The sequence below is a fragment of the Pongo pygmaeus genome, chromosome 4 (assembly GCF_028885625.2).
Source record: "Pongo pygmaeus isolate AG05252 chromosome 4, NHGRI_mPonPyg2-v2.0_pri, whole genome shotgun sequence".
NCBI classification, from domain to species: domain Eukaryota; kingdom Metazoa; phylum Chordata; class Mammalia; order Primates; family Hominidae; genus Pongo; species Pongo pygmaeus.
In genome coordinates, this window is record NC_072377.2 from 119,495,679 (window position 1) to 119,520,097 (window position 24,419).

Genomic DNA, 24,419 nt, shown 5'->3' on the forward strand with positions numbered 1-24,419 from the left:
TCCTGTTAGATGGCAGAATATCAGAACAAGGTAACAATTCTTAAAGATGAAAAGGCAACTTTAAGACATAGAAAACTTGTGTGTATTTAGTGACCAAATAACCTTATGGAATTAGGTATATTAAAAGGTAGTAGAGATGGGAAAAAATGTGCTGGCATGTCAATTGATGAGTTTCAGAAGGTTTAAACAAATAAATAATAAAAAAGTCCTTATATGGTTTTTGAAGAAATGACCCATGGTTTGTCTTTTAAGATTAATACCTTCCCAAAAAATCTTTACTGGTATCATTTTCAGACAGATCCCTGATTTATATGAACTAGTCAGTTCCAAGTTTTTTATTACCTTATACCCACAAGAAAGTAAGTATTTAATATGTTCTATGTAAGGTTTAAGTAGGCATAAAACTCAAGTTCTGGGCTACTTGAGTTTTCTAAGAATGAAAATTTTCAAGCAGCATAAGAGATCACTGAATTCTATGGAAAAACCATACAGAGACTAGCTTTGGCACAGCAAAAGAGAAAATCCAGTAGCCTAAACCTAACAATATTTAATATACATTACAAAGATCAAACCTTTTTAGCACAATTTATATGAACACAGAATATAGGTTTATCATTTTTTATTATTTCTCTTACCTTTAGAGTTGCTCCCACCCAAAAAGAATAACAGGTGTCTACAGGCTTATTAGGTCTTCCATGATAACCATTTTGTTGCCTCATTATACACCACCTCTTTATCCTGTTCAATTCTTTTTCTGAAAAAACTTCTTCTAGTTTACCCATCAGACATAGTGAGGCAATGCCACAAAAAGTTGATCCTCCTGTTAATCAAAACCACACAACGTTTTAAACTTCAAATTAGATGCTTATGAAAATAGTACAAAATGTTCAAGGGGAAAAAGTGGTTATATAATTCTACAAAATAGTGAAATAAATTTAAATTTAAAAGATGAGATTTTAAAATAACCACTAAACACAAGTCCTCAATATTTGATAAAACAGAGAATATAAAGCTATAAGAAACATTTTACTTATGAAAAAAAGTAAGACTTGGAACAAGATTAAGGAACTTGTTTAAAATTACATGGTTAACGGCAGATTTGGAACTAAAGTCCGGGACTGCTAACTCCCTGTCCAGGACCCAACCACCTGAGACTGATTTTTAAGTCCCTTAAAGACAGTATATTGCTTATGAATTGAGGCTCCATCAACCCTAAGCTACAAACAAGTTTTCACAAATAACATAAACAAGTCAGAAGCTGATATACAGATATTACAACTAGTCAGCTTAAGAATTTTAAGGAAGTAGTTTACAGTCCCACCAACAGTGTAAAGGTGTTCCTATTTACTAGTTCAACCATTGTGGAAGACAGTGTGGCGATTTTTCAAGGATCTAGAACTAGAAATACCATTTGACCCAGCGATCCCATTACTGGGTATATACCCAAAGGATTATAAATCATGCTGCTATAAAGACACATGTACACGTATGTTTATTGTGGCACTATTCACAATAGCAAAGACTTGGAACCAACCCAAACATCCATCAATGATAGACTGGATTAAGAAAATGCACACACCATGGAATACTATGTAGCCATAAAAACGGATGAGTTCACATCCTTTGTAGGGACATGGATGAAGCTGGAAACCATCATTCTGAGCACACTATCGCAAGGACAGAAAACCAAACACCGCATGTTCTCACTCATAGGTGGGAATTGAACAATGAGAACACCTGGACACAGGGTGGGGAACATCACACACAGGGGCCTGTTGTGGGGTGGGGGCAGCAGGGAGGGATAGCATTAGGAGAAATACCTAATGTAAATGATGAGTTAATGGGTGCAGCACACCAACATGGCACATGTATACATATGTAACAAACCTGCACGTTGTGCACATGTACCCTAGAACTTACAGTATAAAAAAAAAAAGAATTTTAAGGAAGAAAAGAATGGTTGGGGGTGGGTGCGGTAGGAAAGAGGGAAAACAAATATGAAAGCAGATGCACAGCATTACTTCAAAACGTATCCATACCCACTGCGTAGGCTGAATAATGCCTCCCCAATACTTAAGTCCTAATCCCTGGAACCCATGAATGTTACTTTATATGGAGAAAGAGGCTTTGCAAATGTGATTAAGTTAAATGATCTTGAAATGCGGAGATTATTCAGTATTATCTGGATGGGGCCCTAATTGTACTCACAAGTGCCATTATAAGAGGAGAGAAGGAGATGAGACTAACAGAGAGGAGGTGGCAATGCAACTATGGTGCCAGAGATTTGAGTGTTGTAGCCAAAGGCAAGGAATGCCAGCAGCCACTAGAAGCTGGAAAGAGTCAAGGGACAGATTCTCCTCTGGAGACACTGTTGGCAAAAGGAGCCAGCCCTGTTGACATCTTGATTTTAGCCCTGTAAGTCTCGGTTCACACTTAGTCACAGATGTACAGCTCTGGCCGGAAATGGAGAGAATAAATTTGTGTTGCTTTATGCCCCTATATTTGTGCTAAAATATTATGGCAGCGATAGAAAACTAATACACTCACAAAGGTACTTTCCTTTGTGAAATGAAAAGTCACTATTTTTCCATATAAGAAAAGAAACAACAGTTTTTACTGGCACTATTTGTTGTCAACTCCAAACAATTTGAAAATACTCATACTTGCAATTTATTATGACTTCACCTAGTGATTTTTATTAATTTCAGCAATTTAAATGTCTTGTTCCTAATATATCTCATGCCTTAACTTTCCTTTTGGTGTTACAAATCTTGAATGTATTCTCTGGCAAAGGAAAGGTGAGCATTCCCTCTAGAAAACTCAAGGTAGCTATCATATTAGAAGTGTTACTGTCAGTTAAGAACTATTTAATCTTCAGAATTAGTTGGAACATCTATGTTAGTCTTGAGTGAATCAAAAGAAAAGCTAAAAAAAAATTATTACAACCTTTTAAAATAATTTCTATTAAGCAACTAGTAATCTTATTTCCTTTTCAAATGACTCACTAGTTTCAATTTTTCTTTCATGATAACCAAGCCATGACTTCAAGTTTTATTACATCATTAAATATAAAGTCTCTAATAGACAGTAAATAACCTTTCAAACTCCCGAAAAGTAAAAAGAGGCAATTAAGGATTACTCTTCAAACTACTTATTAGGATTACTTAATGCAAACTGGCACAACTCAAAGAAAAAACGCTCTTCACTTTGTCCAAACTACTAGATTTTGAAAATAGTAACTCCAGAAGTAAGTTTGGACTCTGGGTTGCCAGAAACATTTACAAAGTCTATGCTTTAACATTCATTTACCAACAGGTAAGCCTATTGCTCCTAAAGTCTCTTGTTTACACAAATCTCTAAAAAACTAGTTATAAAACCCTGTATAAAAACTATGTTAGGCTGGGCATGGTGGCTCATGCCTATAATCCCACCATTTTGGGAGGCCAAAGTGAGAGAACTGTTTGAGCTCAGGAGTTCGAGACCAGCCTGGGCAACATAAGGAGACCCTGTCTCTACAAAAAAATATTTTAAAAATTGGCCAGGCATGGTGGTGTGCACCTGTGGTCCTAGCAACTCGGAAGGTGGAAGTAGGAGGATCGCTTGACTGCACCCCAGCCTGGGCCACAGAGCGAGACTATGTCTCAAAAAAAAAAAAAAGTAGTAGTATGTTGGAAGAGTGTTAAAGGCAGACATAAAAACAAGAAGAAAAGAAAAGTGACATCTTGATAATAAGTAGATTACAAAATTCTATTTAAAAACAGGCACAACAACTAAAATGGAATATCTTTTTGGGGCTAAATGGGGTTAGATCAATGATCTATACACACTTCAAAATATTTCAAGAATACTATATCATTATATTAAAAGTACAATACTAGAATTGTTCTTTATTATGATTTGAATTCATCAAGAGAAGGTGAAACTGTGCTCATTATGCCTTAGTTGAAGATGCAGTGTGAACAAAACTTTAAGGATAATAGTAAGAATATTAAGGCAAACACAAATAAAAGAAAAAGAAAGATTTTCATCTGAAATGGTTAAAAGTTTGCCACCTACGTGATGTGCTTCAGTTATATGGAGAATTAGCATATGCAGAATACCTCAGTCATAAAACATCACAGATGAAAGGGACCATAGAGACTCTCTCTTAACCTACCCCAATTCTTCCAAGTGCAGGGTAAAGGAGGTGTTCCTGACTTCAGCTCTGTTATGTTATGATCTACTTATATTTTAACAGTGTAATAGTTATAACTTATTTTGCTCCCACAGGTTTTCCAGCTCCGTTTTAGAGATTCTCTTAGTACTTGTACGTACCAAGTTATCAGAAAGAATCCATGTCCTCTGAAATTTAAGGTAGTCAACAATCATATAGCTAAAATAGAAAACTAAGTTAATAGGCACATAAATAAGTACATCATTTTACAATTAAACACCATATTAAAAAGGTGAAGTAAACATTTTTTTTTTTTTTTTTTTGAGACAGTCTTGCTCTGCCACCCAGCTTGGAGTGCAGTGGTGTGATCTCGGCTCACTGCAACCTCCGCCTCCTGGGTTCAAACAATTCTTGTGCCTCTGCCTCCCGAGTAGCTAGGATTACAGGTGTGTGCCACCACGTTTGGCTAATTTTTTTTGTATTTTTAGCAGAGATGGGGTTTCATCATGTTGGCCAGGCTGGTCCTGAACTCCTGACCTCAAGTGATCCACCCACATCGGCCTCCCAAAGTGTTGGGATTACAGGCAGAGCCACCATGCCCGGCCAAGTGAAGTAAATTCAAGGGAGTTGAATATTTAGATTTAACATTTATCTTTATAATTAAGAAGTAGAGATATTTTAAAAGAATCATGGAACCAAATTAATTTATCTGAACTTCTGCATTATGAATCCTGAGTTGGCGGGGGTGGCGGTGGGGGCAGCGAGAATAGTTTTATCTCTAACAAGGCAGGAAAATTCAATTCTTCCAAAACAAAAGGAACATTTTACCCTAAAACTGTACAAGATGAGTATCCCTAATCCAAACTTCTGAAATCTGAAATGCTCCCAAATCCGAAACTTTTTGAGCGCCTGCATGACACTCAAAGGAAATGTCCACTGGAACATTTCAAATTTCTGATTTCTAGATTAGGGAAGCTTAATTGGTAAGTATAATGCAAATATTCCATAATCCAAAACACTTCTGGACCCAAGTATTTTGGATAAGGGATACTCAACATGTACTATCTCAAGGGAATCATGGGGATAAAGTGAATCACTACATTTGATGATCACAGCCTAAAAGGATAAAATATGTCTGTTTAGTTTTCATGAAAAATGGGCTCCAAGCTAAGCAACAGCTGGAGAAGAGTAGTTGAATTAAAATATATACATATATTAAATAATATTTAAATTGGGGAATGAGAAAGGCACATGAAGAAACTAAATTAATAACAAACTAACAGAAGTACACATTCCAAATTCAACTTTCCAAGCAAGAGATGCAAAGTGGAATACAGGACAACTAATTCATCAAATAGTACATTGTACAAAGGCATATGGAATAAGACATATATGACCAGCTTACAATCCAGCAAAGATAAACAGAGGTAACTACAATCCAGCAAAGATAAACAGAGGTAACTACCATAAAAATGGCATGAATGAAGTATTATGGGAATACAGAAAAGGGAAATATTGCTCAGAACTAAGGGGGACAAAAGATGAAGAAATGTTTTATAGAGAAGGTGACATTTGAACCCATGGAAACAGGTATAGAAAGATAGATTAAACTCTGACGGTTATGAAAAGAGAAACAAGCAGAAGCAGGTGGAAAGGAAGCATTTCAAGCAAAGGAAAAGGAATATTAGCAACGTCCAGAGGTGAAAAGCCACGTACAAATGTTTGGAGAGTATGTTTTCTTACAACCTAGAGCGCATGGAAGGGGTCACTCAGATGTGGGTCTACAAAGCTAGACTGGAATCAAATTACAGAGGAATAAGCTAAGGGACTTAAATGTAGGCAGAATGAGATTACTGAGCAAGCACAGGGTTTTAAAGTTGGTTATGACACTTACCTGATATGTAAGCCTACTAAGCAAGTGACTTCTCTGAGTGAAATAACAATAATTATTGTGGTTTTGTACTGTGTCAACTTGGCTAAGCTAGAATTCTGTTCCCCAGGACCCACTTCCCTGTATGGCCAAAAGTTAGAGAAATCTGTGTGACACTTGTAAGGTGGAAGTCAAATAGCACTCATTACCCTGGTTATGGTTAGAGGAGGTAAGCAACAAAGGCAGTGATGCTGGTAGAGTCCAGCTTGCCCTCATTCTCCCATAAACTTGGCATCCAAATTCTTCTTACTCTTGCCCTGGTTATGTCAGGCCCACATACAGATGCAGGAGCACCAGCCCTTCACAGACTTATCCACCACAGTCACAATCTGGCAGGTGACTGTGTCTGGCTTTCTAGATTTCCCTGCATGGCCTGACTTGTCCACCTGTGCCACTGCTTCAGGAGGCTTGTCAGTGATTTTCCCTGACTCTCCAACTACCCCTTTTAGGTTCTTCTCCATCTTCTTCCACAATTGTGTATAAAATCATATTTCTATTACAGCCTTTATTCTTTAATACTCATAGTGGTTTTACCTCTCTGAGTTCTGACCAAAACAAAAATGTCTATTCTCAGAGGGTTGATATGGGGATTCAATGAGACTGTATGTAAAGTATCAGATGGTAGTGGGCACACAGCAGCTGGTTAATAAATACATTATTTTCCCCTTAGTCTGTAGATCAGGGATTATAAGTTGCTAATTTATGGAGGACAACTGGTGTAACTGGCAAATTAAAAACAAAAGCAGAAAAGGAGATTAAAATTAAACTGAAAATTCCAGATTGCTGGCTTCCCCCAGGCCAAAAAAAATTTTTTTTAAAATCAATAAATCTACGTTATTTCTGAATAGCAACAACAGGCTGAAGAGGAGAATGACGGTTTTAAAAATATGCAGTTTGAGATACTGAAGTCATATCGAGAAAGATGCCTCGCAAGCAAATGGAAAGGGGGCTATGCAGCACAGAAGTAACAGCACAGATTGGGAAACACGGTTTTGGGTGCCATTAACACAGAGATAATTAATAAAGAACCATCTGTTAGTTTGTTCAATTATGTGCCAAGCATGTTACAGGTGTAGAGGATACATCAGTGTGTAACATAGGCAAAAATCTCTGTTCTCATGAGGTTTAAGTGAGAAGAAGCAGACAATAAACAAATAGATAAAACATAGGTCGTTTATAAAATAGTAAGTGATACGGAGAAAGATAAATCTAGAAAGGGGGTTAGAGAATGGAATGTGTATGTGTAGTTGGTTTGCAATTCTATTATAAATATTGCATGTGTATCTGGGTGGTTTGCGATTTTAAATCAGGAGCTTGAACCAAGATCTGAAGGATGTGAAAGAAAACCAGGTGTACGCTGGGGGTGGAGGATGATGGAGGAAGATTCTATGTACAAGGAACAGCATGTACAAAAGCCTTGAGATTTAGAAAGAACTATTCAAAGAAAAGAAAGCTGAACTGAGGTAAAGAAGTGACAGGAAGAAACAAAGATGGTGAAGGAACCAGAAGTAATTCATGAGGAAGTAGGACAAGTGGAAAGTGACATTTTAAGAAAGAAGTGGGGAGGTTAATAGCTCAAATGCTTCAATAAATATAAGATGAGGAATGAGAAAAAGATATTGGATTTGAAATACAGATCACTCATAACTTTCAAAGACAAACTTCCTAAGTTGCTGAAGGCTTACACAGAGAATTACAGAACAAGTCATTTGTGAAGAAAGGTGAATAGTACATTTGGACCACTTTTCCAAAGACAGTAACAATAAAAAAGAAAAAGAGAGAACACAATGACTTGATGGGTTGCCAAATTGCAGGACTACTTTTTAGAAAGAGGTTTCACTTGCTAGTATAGATAGTGATGAGAAGGGGAAAGAAAATTAAACCAAAATCCTTTAGGGTAGTACTTCCCAGCCTATCTAACCTCATAGCACACAAAGAAAATTATAATATTTGGTATTTGTAGGCCATACTGTAATACTGAGGAAAATGCTCCTGGCGAGAAACAACCTTACCAGGGACTCCAGATACCCAGGTCCTGCTTGGTTGTTCCAAAGGCTGAAGGGGCTATACTTTGGTATAATAACCTATTTAAGATATACAAATACACTGTGACACTATGATTAAAAGGCCTTCCTCTAGGGCTTTAGGCCTAAAACCTACCAAGCCAAATTTACAGATAGAAGGAAGATATACGCTTTGGGCATGAACTATAGCCCATCACTGATGATCCTAATGGGTACAGCCTACTCAAGCCATACCAATTCAAAATCATGGCTTGTATAACTCAGGAAGATTTTTTCCTGACAGGACCCATTAGACAGTGTCATGTTTGGGCAGCCCCTCTGTTTCATATTCCAGAGAATATAATCCCAATGTCTTGGAAATAATATCAGCTGTCTCACAGGTGAGGTGACTCCTTAGCCAGAGTGTACATTAATACCACCTACAATAGTAAACACCAGATCCTGTCTTCTCAGAAATTCTTAGAGCCACCAGATTTCCTCTTTGTACAACTATAACTATATCCCTCTTGATCATGTGGCAATGGCTAGTAACATAATTGTTATTGCCAGCTCCTCCCACCCTCCATCTCACAGAGACTCAGGCACACACAAAAACTACGGTGTCATAATTATAGTATGGCTTCAGAGCAAACTCCAGGACAGTGTTCTATATACCCCTACATACTCTACAACTACCTAAATTGAAGAAGGGAGTGAAGAGGTGAGAAGAGGAGGAAATACTTGATAGGACAAAATCCCAGAGTATATACAAGGCTATGGGGTTAAGGAATATTTGTTAGAAATATCTTTTTATATAGGTTTATGATTTACAAACCACTTTCCCCCATATCTCTTATAATACTAACAACAATCGTAAAGAAAGATGCAATTCTTTCTACTCTGTTGATGTGGAAACCCTCCGAGAAATTACGTGAGGAGCCAAGGTCACTCAGTTGGTGTCAGGGCTGAAACAAGAACACTGATCTGTTCTTTCTGCTACATTATGCTAGCAAAGGGATGGAGATAACAAATAATTATATGGAAAACTGCTGTGATGAGGAAGAAACTGAAGTTCACTCAGAGAGGCTCCATGACCTGGCCTCTTTCTTTTTAGAAAAGAAGAATGGAAGCTTATTTATTTCCAAATGGAAATTTCAACTTGAGAGAATTCAGGCTATTGATGTGCTGACAAACTTAGTGACTATCACATCATTTTTCTAGTTCTGCCAAAGTGGAAAAAAACATGAAAGAAAAGACTGTATTAATGTTTGCACTGAATATAAGCTAAGCAGCAAAATGTTTTACAACCATTACTAATAATAATTTTATTAAGGAAGGTAAATAAAAATGTTCATTTCTTCATGAACTCGTTCATTCATATTTAATATTCTTTATTTGGTCTAGCCTTTTAGAGTTATGCCAAAGAAAACCTGTTGTTTTCTAACAATAGAGTAAGAAACAATCCCAAGATATTTTCATGCAGATAACACTTCAATAGATTACTAGAAAACATCATATGAACATCCCAGCCTGAATAATATCTGAATGATTACTGACCAAAGAGGCTTCAAATAGACAAAATGGTGTCAAAAGAGAATCAGGAAAGTGACAAAGAAGAAAATTATGCTGCACCAAGGGTTGAGAAAAACTTCTGAGGTTCTCCATACTGAAGACACTAAGATGTTGTCTAAGAGAACAAAAGAAACTACATGTTCACTTATTTAAGATGTCTTACCATGAGATTCAAGTCCAGCTCCCTGTGCCAGTCCATTGTCATAGGACTGAAAAAGAAAAACATTGTTCAGTTTAACAGGGAAATAATAATAATAATAAATGAATAAATAAGTTGCCATTGCACTAAGTTTTTTTGGTCTCTTCTAATTTTATTTCTCCTTTATATCTTCCAAAATATGCGTTTTTCCCCATGGAGAAGTAGAATTAGGCACTTTCAAATACCTGATTTTCTCTTCTTATTCACCAAGCCAAATCACTAAATGCATACACTAGGCACATTCTGAGAACAGATTGTTTTAAGTTATCTACATATTCAATCTCTACTCAATAAAAGCTCCAAACCTTACTCCTTTCCCATTGCAAGTATACATGAGTTGGAGAAAAATGTAAGGATTTCATACTGATAGAACATTATAAACATTAAACAAGCCTATTCTGAGGCAGTCTGGGGTCATTGAGAATAATGGTAGCCATTATTGAGTACCATCATTTGAATCTCCCCACATACACTCCAAAATCAAAACAGAAGAAGAACAATAAAACTTTGAAATCTCAAACCTTAGTAAAGCAAGAATACACACTCAAGCTTCAGATTACCTGTCTACAGAAAAAGAAACATCAAATCCCAGCAAGCCGTCTATTGCAACTCTACACACCTTTGCAGACAGCAAGGGTGATTTATGAAAAATCATGAGAGGAGGGGAGCTAACAGTAGTTCTGAGACTGATCTAAAATCACTGCCTAAAAGAGAAAGTCCACCCTAAATATGAGAAATACAGGCAGTTCTCACTTTGCACAGTTCTCTTATGCACACATTCCAGTTGCCATGGTTTAGCTAAGTAACACAACAAACTTCAGTAACCACAGCAGCGTATTAACCATAATTGCAAAAAGTACAAAACTCCGTTGCTGGCTCTTCACTCTGCAAATCAATACATAAATAACAGATGTGCATCGTGATCAGTGATCAATCATACCACCTTTTTCAATCTGTTAGGAATTGGTCATTGCTCATGTTATTCAGTTCACACACAGCATACTGTGGTTGTGCTCTTTGTCTCTCAGTGATAAACCCACATGATGTTTTATTAAAAGGCATAACAGAAAGAGGGGCTTGGCCAACAAAGATGAAAGTGCAGTAAAAAAATAAAAAGAATTAACACTGGGTATGAACTTAAAATTAGAGTTATAGAAGAAATAGCTATTACGGGAATGTTGATAATATTGCTGTTTGAGACTCTAGATATACCATCAGAAGAACAAAGTGAAGGTGAAACATCTATAAGCAAGGGAAGAGCTTATGATAAAAAAAGATGAAGATGTTCTAGGGAACTGCTATGGGCAAAAAAACTTCACATAAAAGGAATTCTCAGAGATTTCACAACACTGAAAACACAAAACACAACGTTGGAAGCTGACAGAAACTGATCGTGGTCATTTAGCAAGACACAGAAAAAATACTCCATCTTATAACTTATATAATGAGAAGAAGGCAATATTCTCAATATTTCTAATGTTTTAAATTATAGTATACCATATACTGATTTTACTATTGAAAACATCATACATTTACAACTGACAGGAACAGTTTTCAATGTTTTGGCAAAAATTTTAAAGGTCACAAAACAATCATAATTTTTCCCATTGATGATTAAAATCACCTTGTATGATTTCAGCTTGTGTGGTTATCATTATAGTATGGCACTATTATGCAAAATGAGGACGGCCTGTTCAGAAAGAGGCCTGGTAAAAACTGCACTGGCTATATGAAAGGCACTTAAAAGAATGTGCAAGTCAAGGTGGCAGGGCTCAAAGAGTAAAAATTTTGGTAAAGAAAGTTAAAAAACGAGGGAGAAGCCCTTTGAAAATCAGGTGATAAAGGAAAGCTCAGAAAAGCAAAATTTAGATACCTGGGAAACAAGAGAGAACCTTTTTCCTACCAGAAAAATCATAGAACAACCCCAGCTACAAAAAAAAGCCATCCATTAAAGAAAGCATACTTAATTACAATGAAGGGAACAATCTTAAACTAGGAATTCTTACCAGAAAAAAAAAAATTACTAACATACAAAGTAACTCTGAGATGAAAATACAGCAAATGAAACGCAAACACCTAAGTATATGAAAATCTGCCTCTACTCCCAAGAAATAGGCATGAATCAGAAGAAAACTGTAATGTAGCACTCCACAGTCAAATACATATCCTCAAACAAGCATTTGAAAATAAAAAAGGAAATTAAAAGTTAAAAACAGATGAACAAACAATAGAAATAAAAAGAGAAATAGTGTTAGAAAAGAAATACAAGAAAAAGACAAAATAAGAAATAAATTTTAAATTACAGGATGACTGAGGAAGAATAATCTCAAATGAAAATACAAGGGACACTGAAAAAAGGAGAAAACATCCAAGAGAATAAAAATGAGATAAATAAGTCTAAAAGGTCAAAGAGAAAGTGGCTGAAAAGAAGGTCAGGCAAAAAAAAAGAACAGACACTACAATGGAATTCCTAAAAAGAAAAAAAAGAAGGAAAAAAAAAAGCAAATGCAAAATAATGGACTAGAACTAGGGGTCAGCAATGGCCCAAAGGCTAACTCTGGCCTGCAGTCTGGATTTGTATGGCCCTAGAGTTAAGAAAATGGTCAATTACACTCATAGTAAAAGAAATAATAAAATGAAAAATCATGAGAGGAGGGGAGCAAAATTAAAAATATACTGAAATATCACTTTTCGACTACCAGAAAAAAAGGTAAAAACAAAAAAAGTATAACACTTTTTATTGGTGAGGCTATGTGAAAACAGGCACTCTCCTATATTGGTAGGAAAACAAACTGGTCTATCCTTTATGGAGAGAAAATGGGCAATCTCTAATAAAATTACATAAGCATTTACCTTTTGATCAAGCAATTCCACTACCAAAAATTTACCCTGAAGATGTATCTATAACAATATATAAATATATATGCAGAAAGTTATTAATTACAGCATTATTTGTAATTGCAAAATATATGTTCTAAATGTAGAATAGCTGAAAAAAACCATGGTACATCCACACATCCACACAGTGGAGTAATATAATAGGAAACTATAAGAAAAAGAGAAAAATCTCTCTGAACTGATAAGGAGTAATTTTCACATTGTATTGATTTTTTTTTTTTTCTCCCAAGCTATATTGTTAAGTGAAAAAACCAAACAGCAAAAAAAAAGAGTATGGTATGCTACCTTATGAAGAAAGGAAAAGCATTAAAAATATCCATATCTTCTCATCAATAAGAAATGTAACAAAGATAAACTGAAAACTAATGAGAATAGTTACCTACAGGGTGACAGGGAACAAGATGTTAAGTACGGGAGTTAAGAAGAGGGTGGAAGACAGGGAGGGTGAGGGGCAAGGAGTCACACTTCTCTGTATATATCTTTTTGTATAGTTCTGACCTTAAGAACCAAATTAGTTTTTCACATATTAAGTAAATAAATAAACTCAACAAAGTTGTGGGCAGGAGAGAGCTAAGTGAAGGAAAAGCCTAAAATGGAATTCAAAGAGAAACAAATAACCTAACTGTACTTCAAACAGACAACATAACCATATTAAAGTGGGGAAATAAAATAAGTAACTGGAGTACTTCTTAAATATGGTATTCTGACTATATGCCCTCAGACTCAAAACAAAAAGAACCAATGTATTCTGGGTAATAGGAGCCAGGATTGCTTGTCACTATCAGAAATGGAGTCACAAATGAAAGGACGAAAGTTAAAATGAGCCCTGTGGTGTTAAGACTGAAATTTGAGGCATCACGATAGATTCATGATTTTAATATATAGATATATAAATAGATACAGACAGACAGATTCTGTGTGTCTGTAAGGGGATGCCTATGTACAGATACATTTCCTATCTCTGCCTGAGAAAAGGCCTAGAAGTAATGACATCGCAATACCAATGAGCATACTTAGCACCCAGATTCTAGTTTCTAAACCCTATCCTCCAACAAGAATAACCAAGGCTCCTCAAAGAAATGACTGATTCCAGAGCTGAGGATGGAAAAGTAGAAGATAAACCTGGAATATCTTGTGCCAGAAAGCAAGGAGGTCTTCAAAGAATGAGGGTAACATGTCAAAAGGGCACAGAGCCTACTAAAAGGGGTTCCATAGGCCTAATCTGGGACGATCTGAGCATCAAAATAATGACAGTAACAGATTACAACCCATTGAATAAAATAAGAAACTGAAGTCCATAGAGATATAAATAAGTAAGTATAAGTAAATAAATAAATGCAGAGAGAAAGTTTTTTTCAAACAGTAGAATTTTAACTGATATTTATAGGAAGGATGCTAGAGCTGGAAAATCATCAATGCATACTAACAACACTATTGGATAAAAATTTGATTAGGGACTCACTGAATATTTACAGTCTCCAGGTATCTCACCACAAGATATTCAGTAATTACAAAGGGAAAAGCACTAACTTTACAGAGAAAACTCTGGCATATGCCACCTTAATCAAGTGAGCAGACATAGGGCATATCAACTTGCTGCATCTCCAAATACAGTGCACTGAGAAGACAGTATTACTTCTGTACTATTCATACCAAAAATTCTTATCACCCACCCTCCTATCAAACATAAATCTCTTTTCCTCTTAAAACTCCTTTAATGGTCTCTTCTTTCTGTATCCAGAGGCTTTTTAAAATTTGTGCTGTTGTAGATTCTACAAAAATCTGATCCACAGTTACACACTCACTTAAATGCAACTCCATTCTTCTTAGGAACTCACAGACATTTTCATTGTGAAATATTGCCTATGAAAAGTTGAATTAACAGCCTAAAATATTCTAACAGCCTCAAAATAATCTATAAAATGTAAAACTTCATATTTGGGAAATAATAAACCTGGGAAGCAGTAGTTTTATTTCTCCTTTTATACAGAGATGACACAGTAGAGCAAAGGATAGTTCTGGCTAAGACTAAGCTTTCCTTACTAATGCCAATAAAAAGATTAGAGAAATAGTCTCACCAAAGATAACATAATCTTCCAGTTTGCTTGTCAGGACTCTCTACTAACTCCTGCTAGAACAGGCTGTCAATATTTGACTTTCAGATTTTACTTCTTTTTCTTTTAAGGTGACCAATCCCTTTCTTATAAAGATACTGCTTCTTTAAATAAAATCATATTAAATTTTAATGGCCAAGGAGTCAATCTGCACTTTAAGATTATTTCTTTATTGTGTTCTGATACACAATTTACCTAAAAAGCAATCTTAATGCTCTTATTTACAAATTGTTGGTGGAAGAGATGAGACATACACTATAATACAGCCCTCATGTACCAGCAAAAACAACCTAAATAGTCAATTTTATCAACAGAACTCACCATACTTCTCCTAATATAGGTGATGGCTTTTTTCATATCCATGCCTGACCAGTTGTTGAGCATATAGCAAATACAGGAAGCACAGTACACAAATCGCATGTCATTTTCACTGCCTTCAGGTACTGCACAAAAACTGAAAATAATAACAACAATATGATTTTCTATTAACACTGGACTCTGATTTTTTTGCATGGGGGTTAGAAACATCTCCTGTGTGTCTTTATTCACAGAAAAATCTGTTGATTATTCTACTTTTATTATTCAATATTCTACTTTTATTATTCAATAAAAAATAAGACTACTAACTTGAATAATATAAAACTTTCTCTAAATCATCATTCTACTACAAACTTTTCACTTCTTGGTGGTTTTACACACTACCATGTTACTCCCTCCCAGATGCTTACTCAGCATAAGCTTACTTGATCCTAGCCAGGGACAGCTGCAGTACACTGGCTTGAGAATGGCAGAAAAAATAAAAGGTAAAACCTGAGACCTAGTGGGTAGTAAGAAATTTCCAAGCCCAAGTTTTTCTATGTGAAATTCCTTCTAAATGTATACACAGATAACCATTTAATCGATTGATCATATTGTATTTTAATTTTACGTATTAGTTGTAGAGAGGCAGCAATCTATGTTATGTATGTATTTGTAAACAAGAATAAGGAAGCAATAATCAAAGACTACACTGAAATATTGAGACATAAGTCATATATGTACTGGTTGAAGTAAATATTTAGTTTCATAGCATTTCCAATTAATGTCAATTTATTCTACTTGTCTACATTTATTTTTCCCTCATCAAGAGCAGTGTTTTGAAAACACTGACAGGAAAATAGAGCTATTAGTAGATGGAGCGCAAAGAGTTAACAGCACAGCAGGATTTGTTTGCAGTCTTTTCCTTAACCTTTTCACTATTGCTTTATCCCTTCTCAGACTTAAAAATTTTTTTCTACCTTAAAGCTCCAGGAAGATTCATCTTTAGACACACCATGTGAATCACCAAATATTAATGAACATACGAACTCCTTTTTCTATCCTTTAAAAATGTCATGGAAACTACCTACCCTGGAATATAATATTCATTTTTCACCCCTTTCTTCCCTAATCAGCATAAAGCAAGGAACTGAGGTTCAGACTAAATATATACGTACTTCAAAATACCAATTTTTCATCTAGAACATAAATTAGATTCCAATCCTGAAATTATTCAACCATTTATTTATGTACCCATTGTTGTTAAGAAGGATGAGAAAGGTGTTTGGCTATTGTAATTACTATTATTTTCACTCACAGAGGAAATCTTGGGTCACTTTTTTGATTATGCACTTAATTATGTACCTTGTAAGCTTTAGGTGGGGTTGTAATAGAGTATGATCCTCTAAAGATCTAGTATAGTATTGTATCCATTTCTTAGTTCCAAAATATTTTTGTTTATTACAAAAAAAGTAACAAAGAATCACTCATACCTCCCATCTTCCAGCTGAAGGGCTCTCAAGCCTGCTAAGCAAGCTTCTTTATTTACTCGGCTTAAGTCGTCTCCAAGAATAACTAAGCATGAGAGGCCAGTGTAGGTCATTGCAATGTGGCCACTATCATAAGGATGAGCTGTTCCAGGAGCCTAAATATAAAATTAATATAGTACTAATTAATGAAGTGAAATGAAAACTTATTTCATTAAGAAATCTAACATAAGGTTTTAGTAAATAGTAAAATTAAATGTGGCTTATACTGATTTGTATAGATATCTTATTGAGAAAAACAAATCTCCATTTTATGTATGTCTCAACATGAATATGATGGCACAGGCTAGTTAATTTTTAAATTCTTTGATACCTCAGGCATTATGGAAGTAGTTATGATATTCAGGTAAACCAAATTATTTATTACTTATTTTTTTGGAATTTTTTTTTTTTTTTTTTTTTTTTTTTTTTTTTTTTATTAACAGGGTCTTATCTGTCACCCAGGCTGGAGTGCAGTGGTGCAATCATAGCTCACTGCAGTCTCCAACTGCTGGGCTCAAGTGATTCTCCTGCCTCAGCCTCCAGAGTAGCTGGGACTACAACAGGCACAAACCACCATGCCTGGCTAAATTATTTAAACTTCATACTTAATCAACGCTATCACTTATAATTTAAGTCTTATAAAGTCAGAAAAGCATACAGCCTTCCAGAAAAAAAGATTTCTAAAACAAAACTTATTTTATATAGCACAAATCTAAATTAAATACCACAGTAGTGATCACCATATAAGAAACTAAAAAACGATACAATTAAAATAAACTCCTCTGCCTTCTATAATAAATGTAAACTTTTACAATCATTGAAAGGCATAAAATCCTGGTTCTATTTCTCACTGGCTTGCTTAATGTTCCTAATTCTAGAAAATGAAGATATTAGTACCTCACAAGGTTATTGTGACGATTAAGTAAGTTACTGTCTAAAAAGCTGTTACTTATCTTAATGATGATTAAGTGCAAGGCAAATATCAGAGGGACCACTAGTTCTTTGGAGTCAAGATTCAAGGGTCTTGAAACCACCCATGAATTGTAAGATTTTCTTGCATACTTACCTTCTATGGTTCCTCACAGAATGAGTTTGAATGGTGTTCACTACCATTTTATAATAATCTGAACCCACCCCACCTACCCACCTTTAGATACACATTTTTATTTTGAGATAGGCTTTGCTCCGTCACCCAGGCTGGAGTGCAGTGGCACAATCTCGTTCACTGCAACCTCCGCCTCCAAGGCTCAAGCAATCCTCCTGCCCTGCCTCAGCCTCCCAAGTAGCCGAGAATACAGGCACATGCCACCACGTCCAGCTAATTTTTGTATTTTATGTACAGACCAGGTTTTTGCCATGTTGCCCAGGCTGGTCTCAAACTCCTGAGATCAAGTGATCCATCCTCCTCAGCCTCCCAAAGTGCTGGGATTGCAGGTGTGAGCCACTGTGCCTGGCCAGATACACAGTTCTTTATATGGTGTCACAAATGTACCAAGCAAATTTCCATCTTTCCATCTTTCATTCTAAGTTCCTCCTTAAAAGTCAAGCTCTAGTTCTCCTGGCTATCCTATTCCACATTTACAACTGACTTCTTAGAATTCCTATTGCATATTTAACTTTTTGATACTCAAAGTAAACACCTGCTATGTTAAAAGAATTGCAGCGAAGCCAAACATAAATTAAACGTGGACCTTAATCTTAAGAGCAGAAGATAAGTCTACTCAAATAATTACAATAGAATGTAATGAGCAGTCATAAGGGAGGGATAATGATAACATGGGTTTAAATAGGAATTCTTTTCTGCAGAAGAGTAGCTTGGGCAGGTATAGATGAAGAGGAGGTATTACAGGTACAAGAAAAAGTAAAAGCAAATCAGAGAAGGAAAATTCTGGGGTGCACATTAAGGACAACACAAAATTTGCTAGAGAGCATGGGATTTGTGAAAGGAAATTGTGAGAATAGTGGGAGGATCCATCAGTGTTTCTCAAAAAGTGCTCTACAGCCACTGAAGGTCTCAAGCATTTATCAGGTAAGTCAATGAATGGTCCATAGGTAGTTTGGTGGTTTCAGAAGAAAACTCAGTGACAATATTTTATTCATATATTGTACTGGACAATCCAATGTGCCTCCTCACATTCTCTTGGCCTAATCTGTCTCCTAGATGCTCAGCCACCACTCTTAGTGACGGCTCTATGTGATACCACTTGGAATATCTAGTTCCTTTTATGACCCAGAATTCAGATGAACGTAATACAGCATGAAGTGAGACCTAGCTTGCCCAGAAGATACCAGAGTCCAGGTGAATGAAGGTCCAAAAAGGAGTTTCAGGAGACTCTGTGAACCAAGGGCAATAATGGCTTTTTCTTCAATTTTACTCCTGTTATTTTGAAAATGTTTTGGTGCAGGCGTCAGTTGGGGGAAGGAAAATATTTTAAAAGTAATGTTATTAAAGCACTGCAACAAATATAGGTAGACATCTATATATAGTATAGTACTATATAACGGTCATCATAACTAGTGGCACAATATTCTGTTCATTATGACTAAATGAAGACATTACCTGTATTCAGGATTAGCTTAAGTTGGAAAATATGATAGGCACGAAAAGGGACAAATTTTCTGAATCCTTTTTTTTCTCATTCCCTGCTAAATGCAGTGGGCACCCATAATTGGAGTCCTGCTGGTAAATTCATATGACCTTGACACAGCCAAGCTGGTTTACAGCTTAAGGCAGAGGAAGAAAGCTGAAGGAGTACCTCTATCAAAGTATGTCATCTTCTCCAACATTACTGCTATTTATTCCAAAAATTTGAAGCTGATTATGGAAAAACTGGTAGCTCTGCATTTACCTTGCAAGTGGATACTCAGCCCAACAAGATATTGGCTTATAACCATTACATAAGCAGGCTGGCCCCATCAGGGAAAAAGTTTCTATGTTGTGAGGCCGCTTTAGAAAAAATGATGCTTTTCTCCACTTTCTACTGTAGAAAAATACTGGTATTTTGTGTACATATGGAACACCTACAAAGTTTCTTCTGGGTCTGCTCCTTTGAAGAAGAAATAAAGCTCCTCCCTCTGTTAGGACTCACTGTTTTTATATTGGCATGTGCTGGTATCAAAGCCTTTGGATACAACCGTGAAGAAGTTCTGCATATTCTCATAAAAGTCATTAAAATAATCACTACCTAGGTCTTCAATCACTGCCTTTAGAAGGGCTTTTTCTTTTATTCCTAAGAAATGTGAGCTAAATGTAGAGTCTTTCTATAACACAATGAAGTTTACTGGCTTCTTAGACAGCAAGTATCAAAACACTTCAGTGCTCTATTTTCCTTTACTCAGGAAATCACCAATAACTTTTACACACAGATGTATGACACTGAGACAATTTTTTGTAACAATTAATAGAAATTTCTGTGTGTTTATGTACTGTATGTATTCTTCCTGGAAGAAAGTGCACTTCTTTGAGAAAGTAAAGTAGACATCGGTTTCCTTTAAAGGATTTCAGTTTATAATATATATATTATTAGACAACATTTAGCCACATTGAAATCTGGAAGCCTGTTTTCTTCTGTGTAATTTCTTAGTTTTCTCTTCTATTAAAATATCCCTACATCCCTTCTGCTTCCTTCTGAACCAAATAGAACCAACCTTTGATGGATTGAACGGAATACCCAGGTATGAAGAGCCTCGGAAACCACAGCGATTTAGATTTGATCCTAGAAAACAAAAGCATGTGCTTATTTAAAGTACACTTTATTTTTGCACAGATTCTAAAGCAGCTTAATTACACAATCTTTCAGAAACAGACTATCTTAGTCTCCATTTTGATGCTGGCTAATGCTGAATGCTTACCACGTGCCAGGTCCATTCTAGGTGCTTATGGGAATTTCCACAATTAATTTCCATATGAGTCACAGACAACATAATGATTTCTATCATATACCTTTTTTTAATAGCCCACCTCACTGCCTATGAAGTCCTTTCATACTTCTCCTGTCAGATCAATTTTTATGTGATCAACATATTCAATCCCCCTCTCTATAGAATAGAAAACAGAAGCCCAGAGGTTAAGTGAATGTTCAAGGTAACAGTTAATAACACAATAGGATATAGTGTCTTTTTATTTTAACTCATTGCTTCTTTACATGGGAGCAAGCTAAAGGTTTAAAGCTGCAGAGAAAATACGTACTTTGTATTTCCATATTAGCTAGACCTTCGTTCTGAGTCCAGTAATCCACTTGGCTTTGAAGTATGTAGAACACTGTAAGTTAGCACTTAGTCTCTCTCTACTTAATCAAAATATGTTTATCCATACTTTTTTTCTATCTAAAAATTTTCATTTCTCAAGATATCAATGGAATATAAGTTGGGAACTTGAAAGAACAATCAACTATATAACAATTATGGTTTTAATAGCTATTAGAAAATCAGTATGATAGATGCAGAAAATAACAATGCGGTATCAGCAGACTGTAAATGCACTGCAGATAAAAAAAATCGAGTTGATCTAAAAATAGTCTCTGATATGAAGAACTACCTTCATAAGAGATTATGACTTGTGTATGACTAACTTCATTATAACTGTTTTCACTCTCCTACTTCTTTATTAGGTACTATACTTTTCCAGCTTCTTATCCCCCCAAAATACTTAAAATAGTAGCTTATACATTAATTCTTTGAATAAATTAGGAACCACTAAATTTAAACTCTCCACCAATTATCATCTCCCTACTGGAGAAAAATGTATTTTAAAAAGATACTAGCAGCCAGGTGTAGTAGCTCACGCCCATAATCCCAGCACTTTGGGAGGCTGAGGAGGGCGGATCACCTGAGGTCAGGAGTTCCAGACCAGCCTGGTCAACAAGGTAAAACCACATATATACTAATAATACAAAACTTAGCTGGGTGTGGTGGCACCTGCCTGTAATCCCAGCTACTTGGGAAGCTGAGGCAAGAGAATTGCTTGAACCCGGGAGGTGGAGGTTGCAGTGAGCCAAAATCGTGCCACTGCACTCCATCCTGGGCAAGAGAGTGAAACTGTGTCTCGAAAACAAAAAAACAAAAAAACAAACAAAAAAAAGATACTAATGGTGATTATGATTTCAGTGATTATGGTTCTCTTATCCTAAGGACTTTTAAATTGGTAAGCTACTTAAAACTTGCCAATATATAACAGAAGTTATAAAAACACTCATATCCTTTTGACCCAGTCATGATATATCTGAGAATCTATTCCAATAATTTCAAGTATGAGAGAGAAGAAATGCACACTGCAGTTTAATAATAGTGAAAATCTAGAAGCACCATAAAAGTCCAGCAGGTTAAGCGTATCATGCCTCATGTACTGAAAGAAACACTATATTCCTACTAAAAGTAATAATCAGTAGAACTATGTAGCAACACAGAGAAATGTACTTGATCAAGTTAAGCAAAAAAGTAGGATCCAAAAATAAATGTGCATTATTATGTTTATAATTAAGCAAATGGCACATATCAACGAAGACTGGAAGGGAATAAACAAAATAATATTAATCGTGTGAGATGATATGAATAAGGCTGAAATTTGTTCTCTGTATTAGTCACTGTTGCCATAACATATTACCACAAACTTGGCAACTTAAAACACCTACTGCCTTACTGTTCTGTAAGGTCAGAAGTCTAACACAGGCATCATCAGGCTAAAGTTAAGGTGTAGGCAGGGCTACCTTCCTTACCTGGAGGCTTTGGGGGAACAATCTGCCTCCAAGCTCATTCAGGACACTGGCAGAATCAACTTCCTTGCAGTTGTGTGACTGAGTTCTCCATTTCTTTGCTGGTAGGTATGACTTTTTGCTCCTAGATCCTCTCTTGCCATTTCTCATATAGGGGCCCCATATCTCAGAGTAGTAATGGCACTCAAATCCTTTCCATTAGACCCTCTCTGACTTTCTCTTCTCTCTTCTGCTCCCTTTCTCTGCAATTCCATGATGAACGTTTCTGTGTTCTTCTGCTGGTCATGTGATTATACTGAGCCCACCAGTACACATGTCACCTATGGATAATCTCCGTATTTTAAGGTCAGTTGATTAGTATAACTTTAACTCCCATCTACAAAGTCCCTTCACAGCAGTACCCAGATTAGTATTTGACTGAATTACCAGGGAACAGAAATCCTGGGGCAACATCTTTAGAATTCCACCTAACACAGGCAGGGCACGGTGGCTCATGCCTGTAATCCCAGCACTTTGGGAGGCCAAGGCGGGCAGATCACGAGGTCAGAAGATCGAGACCATCCTGGCTAACACGGTGAAATCCCGTCTCTACTAAAAATACAAAAAATTAGCCGGGCGCGGTGGCGGGCGCCTGTAGTCCCAGCTACTCCGGAGGCTGAGGCAGGAGAATGCCGCCAATCTGGGAGGCAGAGCTCGCAGTGAGCCGAGATCGTGCCACTGAACTCCAGCCTGGGCAACAGAGCGAGACTCCGTCTCACAAAAAAAAAAAAAAAAAAAGAATTCTACCTAACACAGCCCTCATATTCTAAATTGTACATAATGCTATACTTAAAAAAAAATAAAAAGTTATCTTTCTCTAAGTTATGAATTCATTTATCCTTTTTATTTTTCAGACAGAGTCTTGCTCTGCTGCTCAGGCCGGAGTGCAGGGGCATCATCTCGGCTCACTGCAACCTTGCCTCCCGGGCGCAAGCAATTCTCCTGCCTTAGCCTCCTGAATAGCTAGGACTACAGGCATGCGCTACCACACCCGCCTAATTTTTGTATTTTTAGTAGAGACGGGGTTTCATCGTGTTGGCCAGGCTGGTCTCGAACTCCTGACCTCAAGTGATCTGCCTGTCTTGGCCTCCCAAAGTGCTGGGATTATAGGCAGGAGCCCACCGCACCCAGCCTATCCTTTTATCATCACTTCTTTTAATCCTTCTCTAGTTGGATAAGGGGCAATATCAAAAGGCAAATTTTCCTGTATGATTAAAAAATTTTTAAATCTTTTTTTTTTCTCTTTTTGTTCTTGGGATTGTCTTTTTTAAAGGGTATCCTTTCAAGTTACTAATTTGCTAGCAGTCCTCCATAAAAATGTGATCCCATTTCTACTTTTGACGGCAGACAGCTCTGATACCATCTGTCAGTTCTGAATTTATACTTGCAACTGGACACCTTTCTTGAGTCCCCCATCAACTTAAACAATTCTGGCAGGTGTTTTACATAGAGGCAGACATATAGTAGTGGTTCAATAAAATATCTGCTTCTGAGTGAAATAAATGAATTTATTCATTTTCTTAGAGGTAAATCAATAAACGACATTTCTGCTCACTTCTGTTTTTAGCCTGATTAAATAAATAACTTTTCTGAAAAGCAGCAGAAATATCGATACTTAAAACTACCATATAAGGTTAGAAGATCATGGCATGGACACTTGGAATCAAACTCAGGATCCTATTCTTCCTATCAATGAGTTCTATAGGCATTAACAACCTCTCTGAGCCAGTTTTTTCCATTTTTGAACTAGTAACAATAACATATTGCAAGTAATATATTTCAGGCTTCTTGTAAAGGTTAAAGGACATGTTTAGATTGTACTTAGCAAAGTGAAACAAGGCTGAATAAACAGTAACCATTCAAAATCAGTTCATTATACTTTATCAAAAGTGAAATAGGAAGAAATTAATAGCTTTTGTTGCAATTTATCAAGGAAAGTTTTTTTAAAGTAAAAATGTTTTTCTTTTTTTTTCC

General features: G+C 36.2%; 1 protein-coding gene across 2 annotated transcripts in view; it reads right to left on the reverse strand.

Moving 5' to 3' along the window:
* Window positions 1-24,419, reverse strand: part of PGGT1B (protein geranylgeranyltransferase type I subunit beta) — a 57,458-nt gene that overhangs the window by 14,267 nt on the left and 18,772 nt on the right. For both annotated transcript variants that reach the window (XM_054488202.2, XM_054488204.2), the window contains exons 3-7: window positions 20,344-20,411; window positions 16,660-16,811; window positions 15,191-15,323; window positions 9,822-9,867; window positions 636-820 (exon numbers count right to left, since the gene is read on the reverse strand). In XM_054488202.2, coding sequence (XP_054344177.1) covers window positions 636-820; window positions 9,822-9,867; window positions 15,191-15,323; window positions 16,660-16,811; window positions 20,344-20,411 — 584 coding nt within the window. The remainder of the gene's footprint in view (window positions 1-635; window positions 821-9,821; window positions 9,868-15,190; window positions 15,324-16,659; window positions 16,812-20,343; window positions 20,412-24,419) is intronic.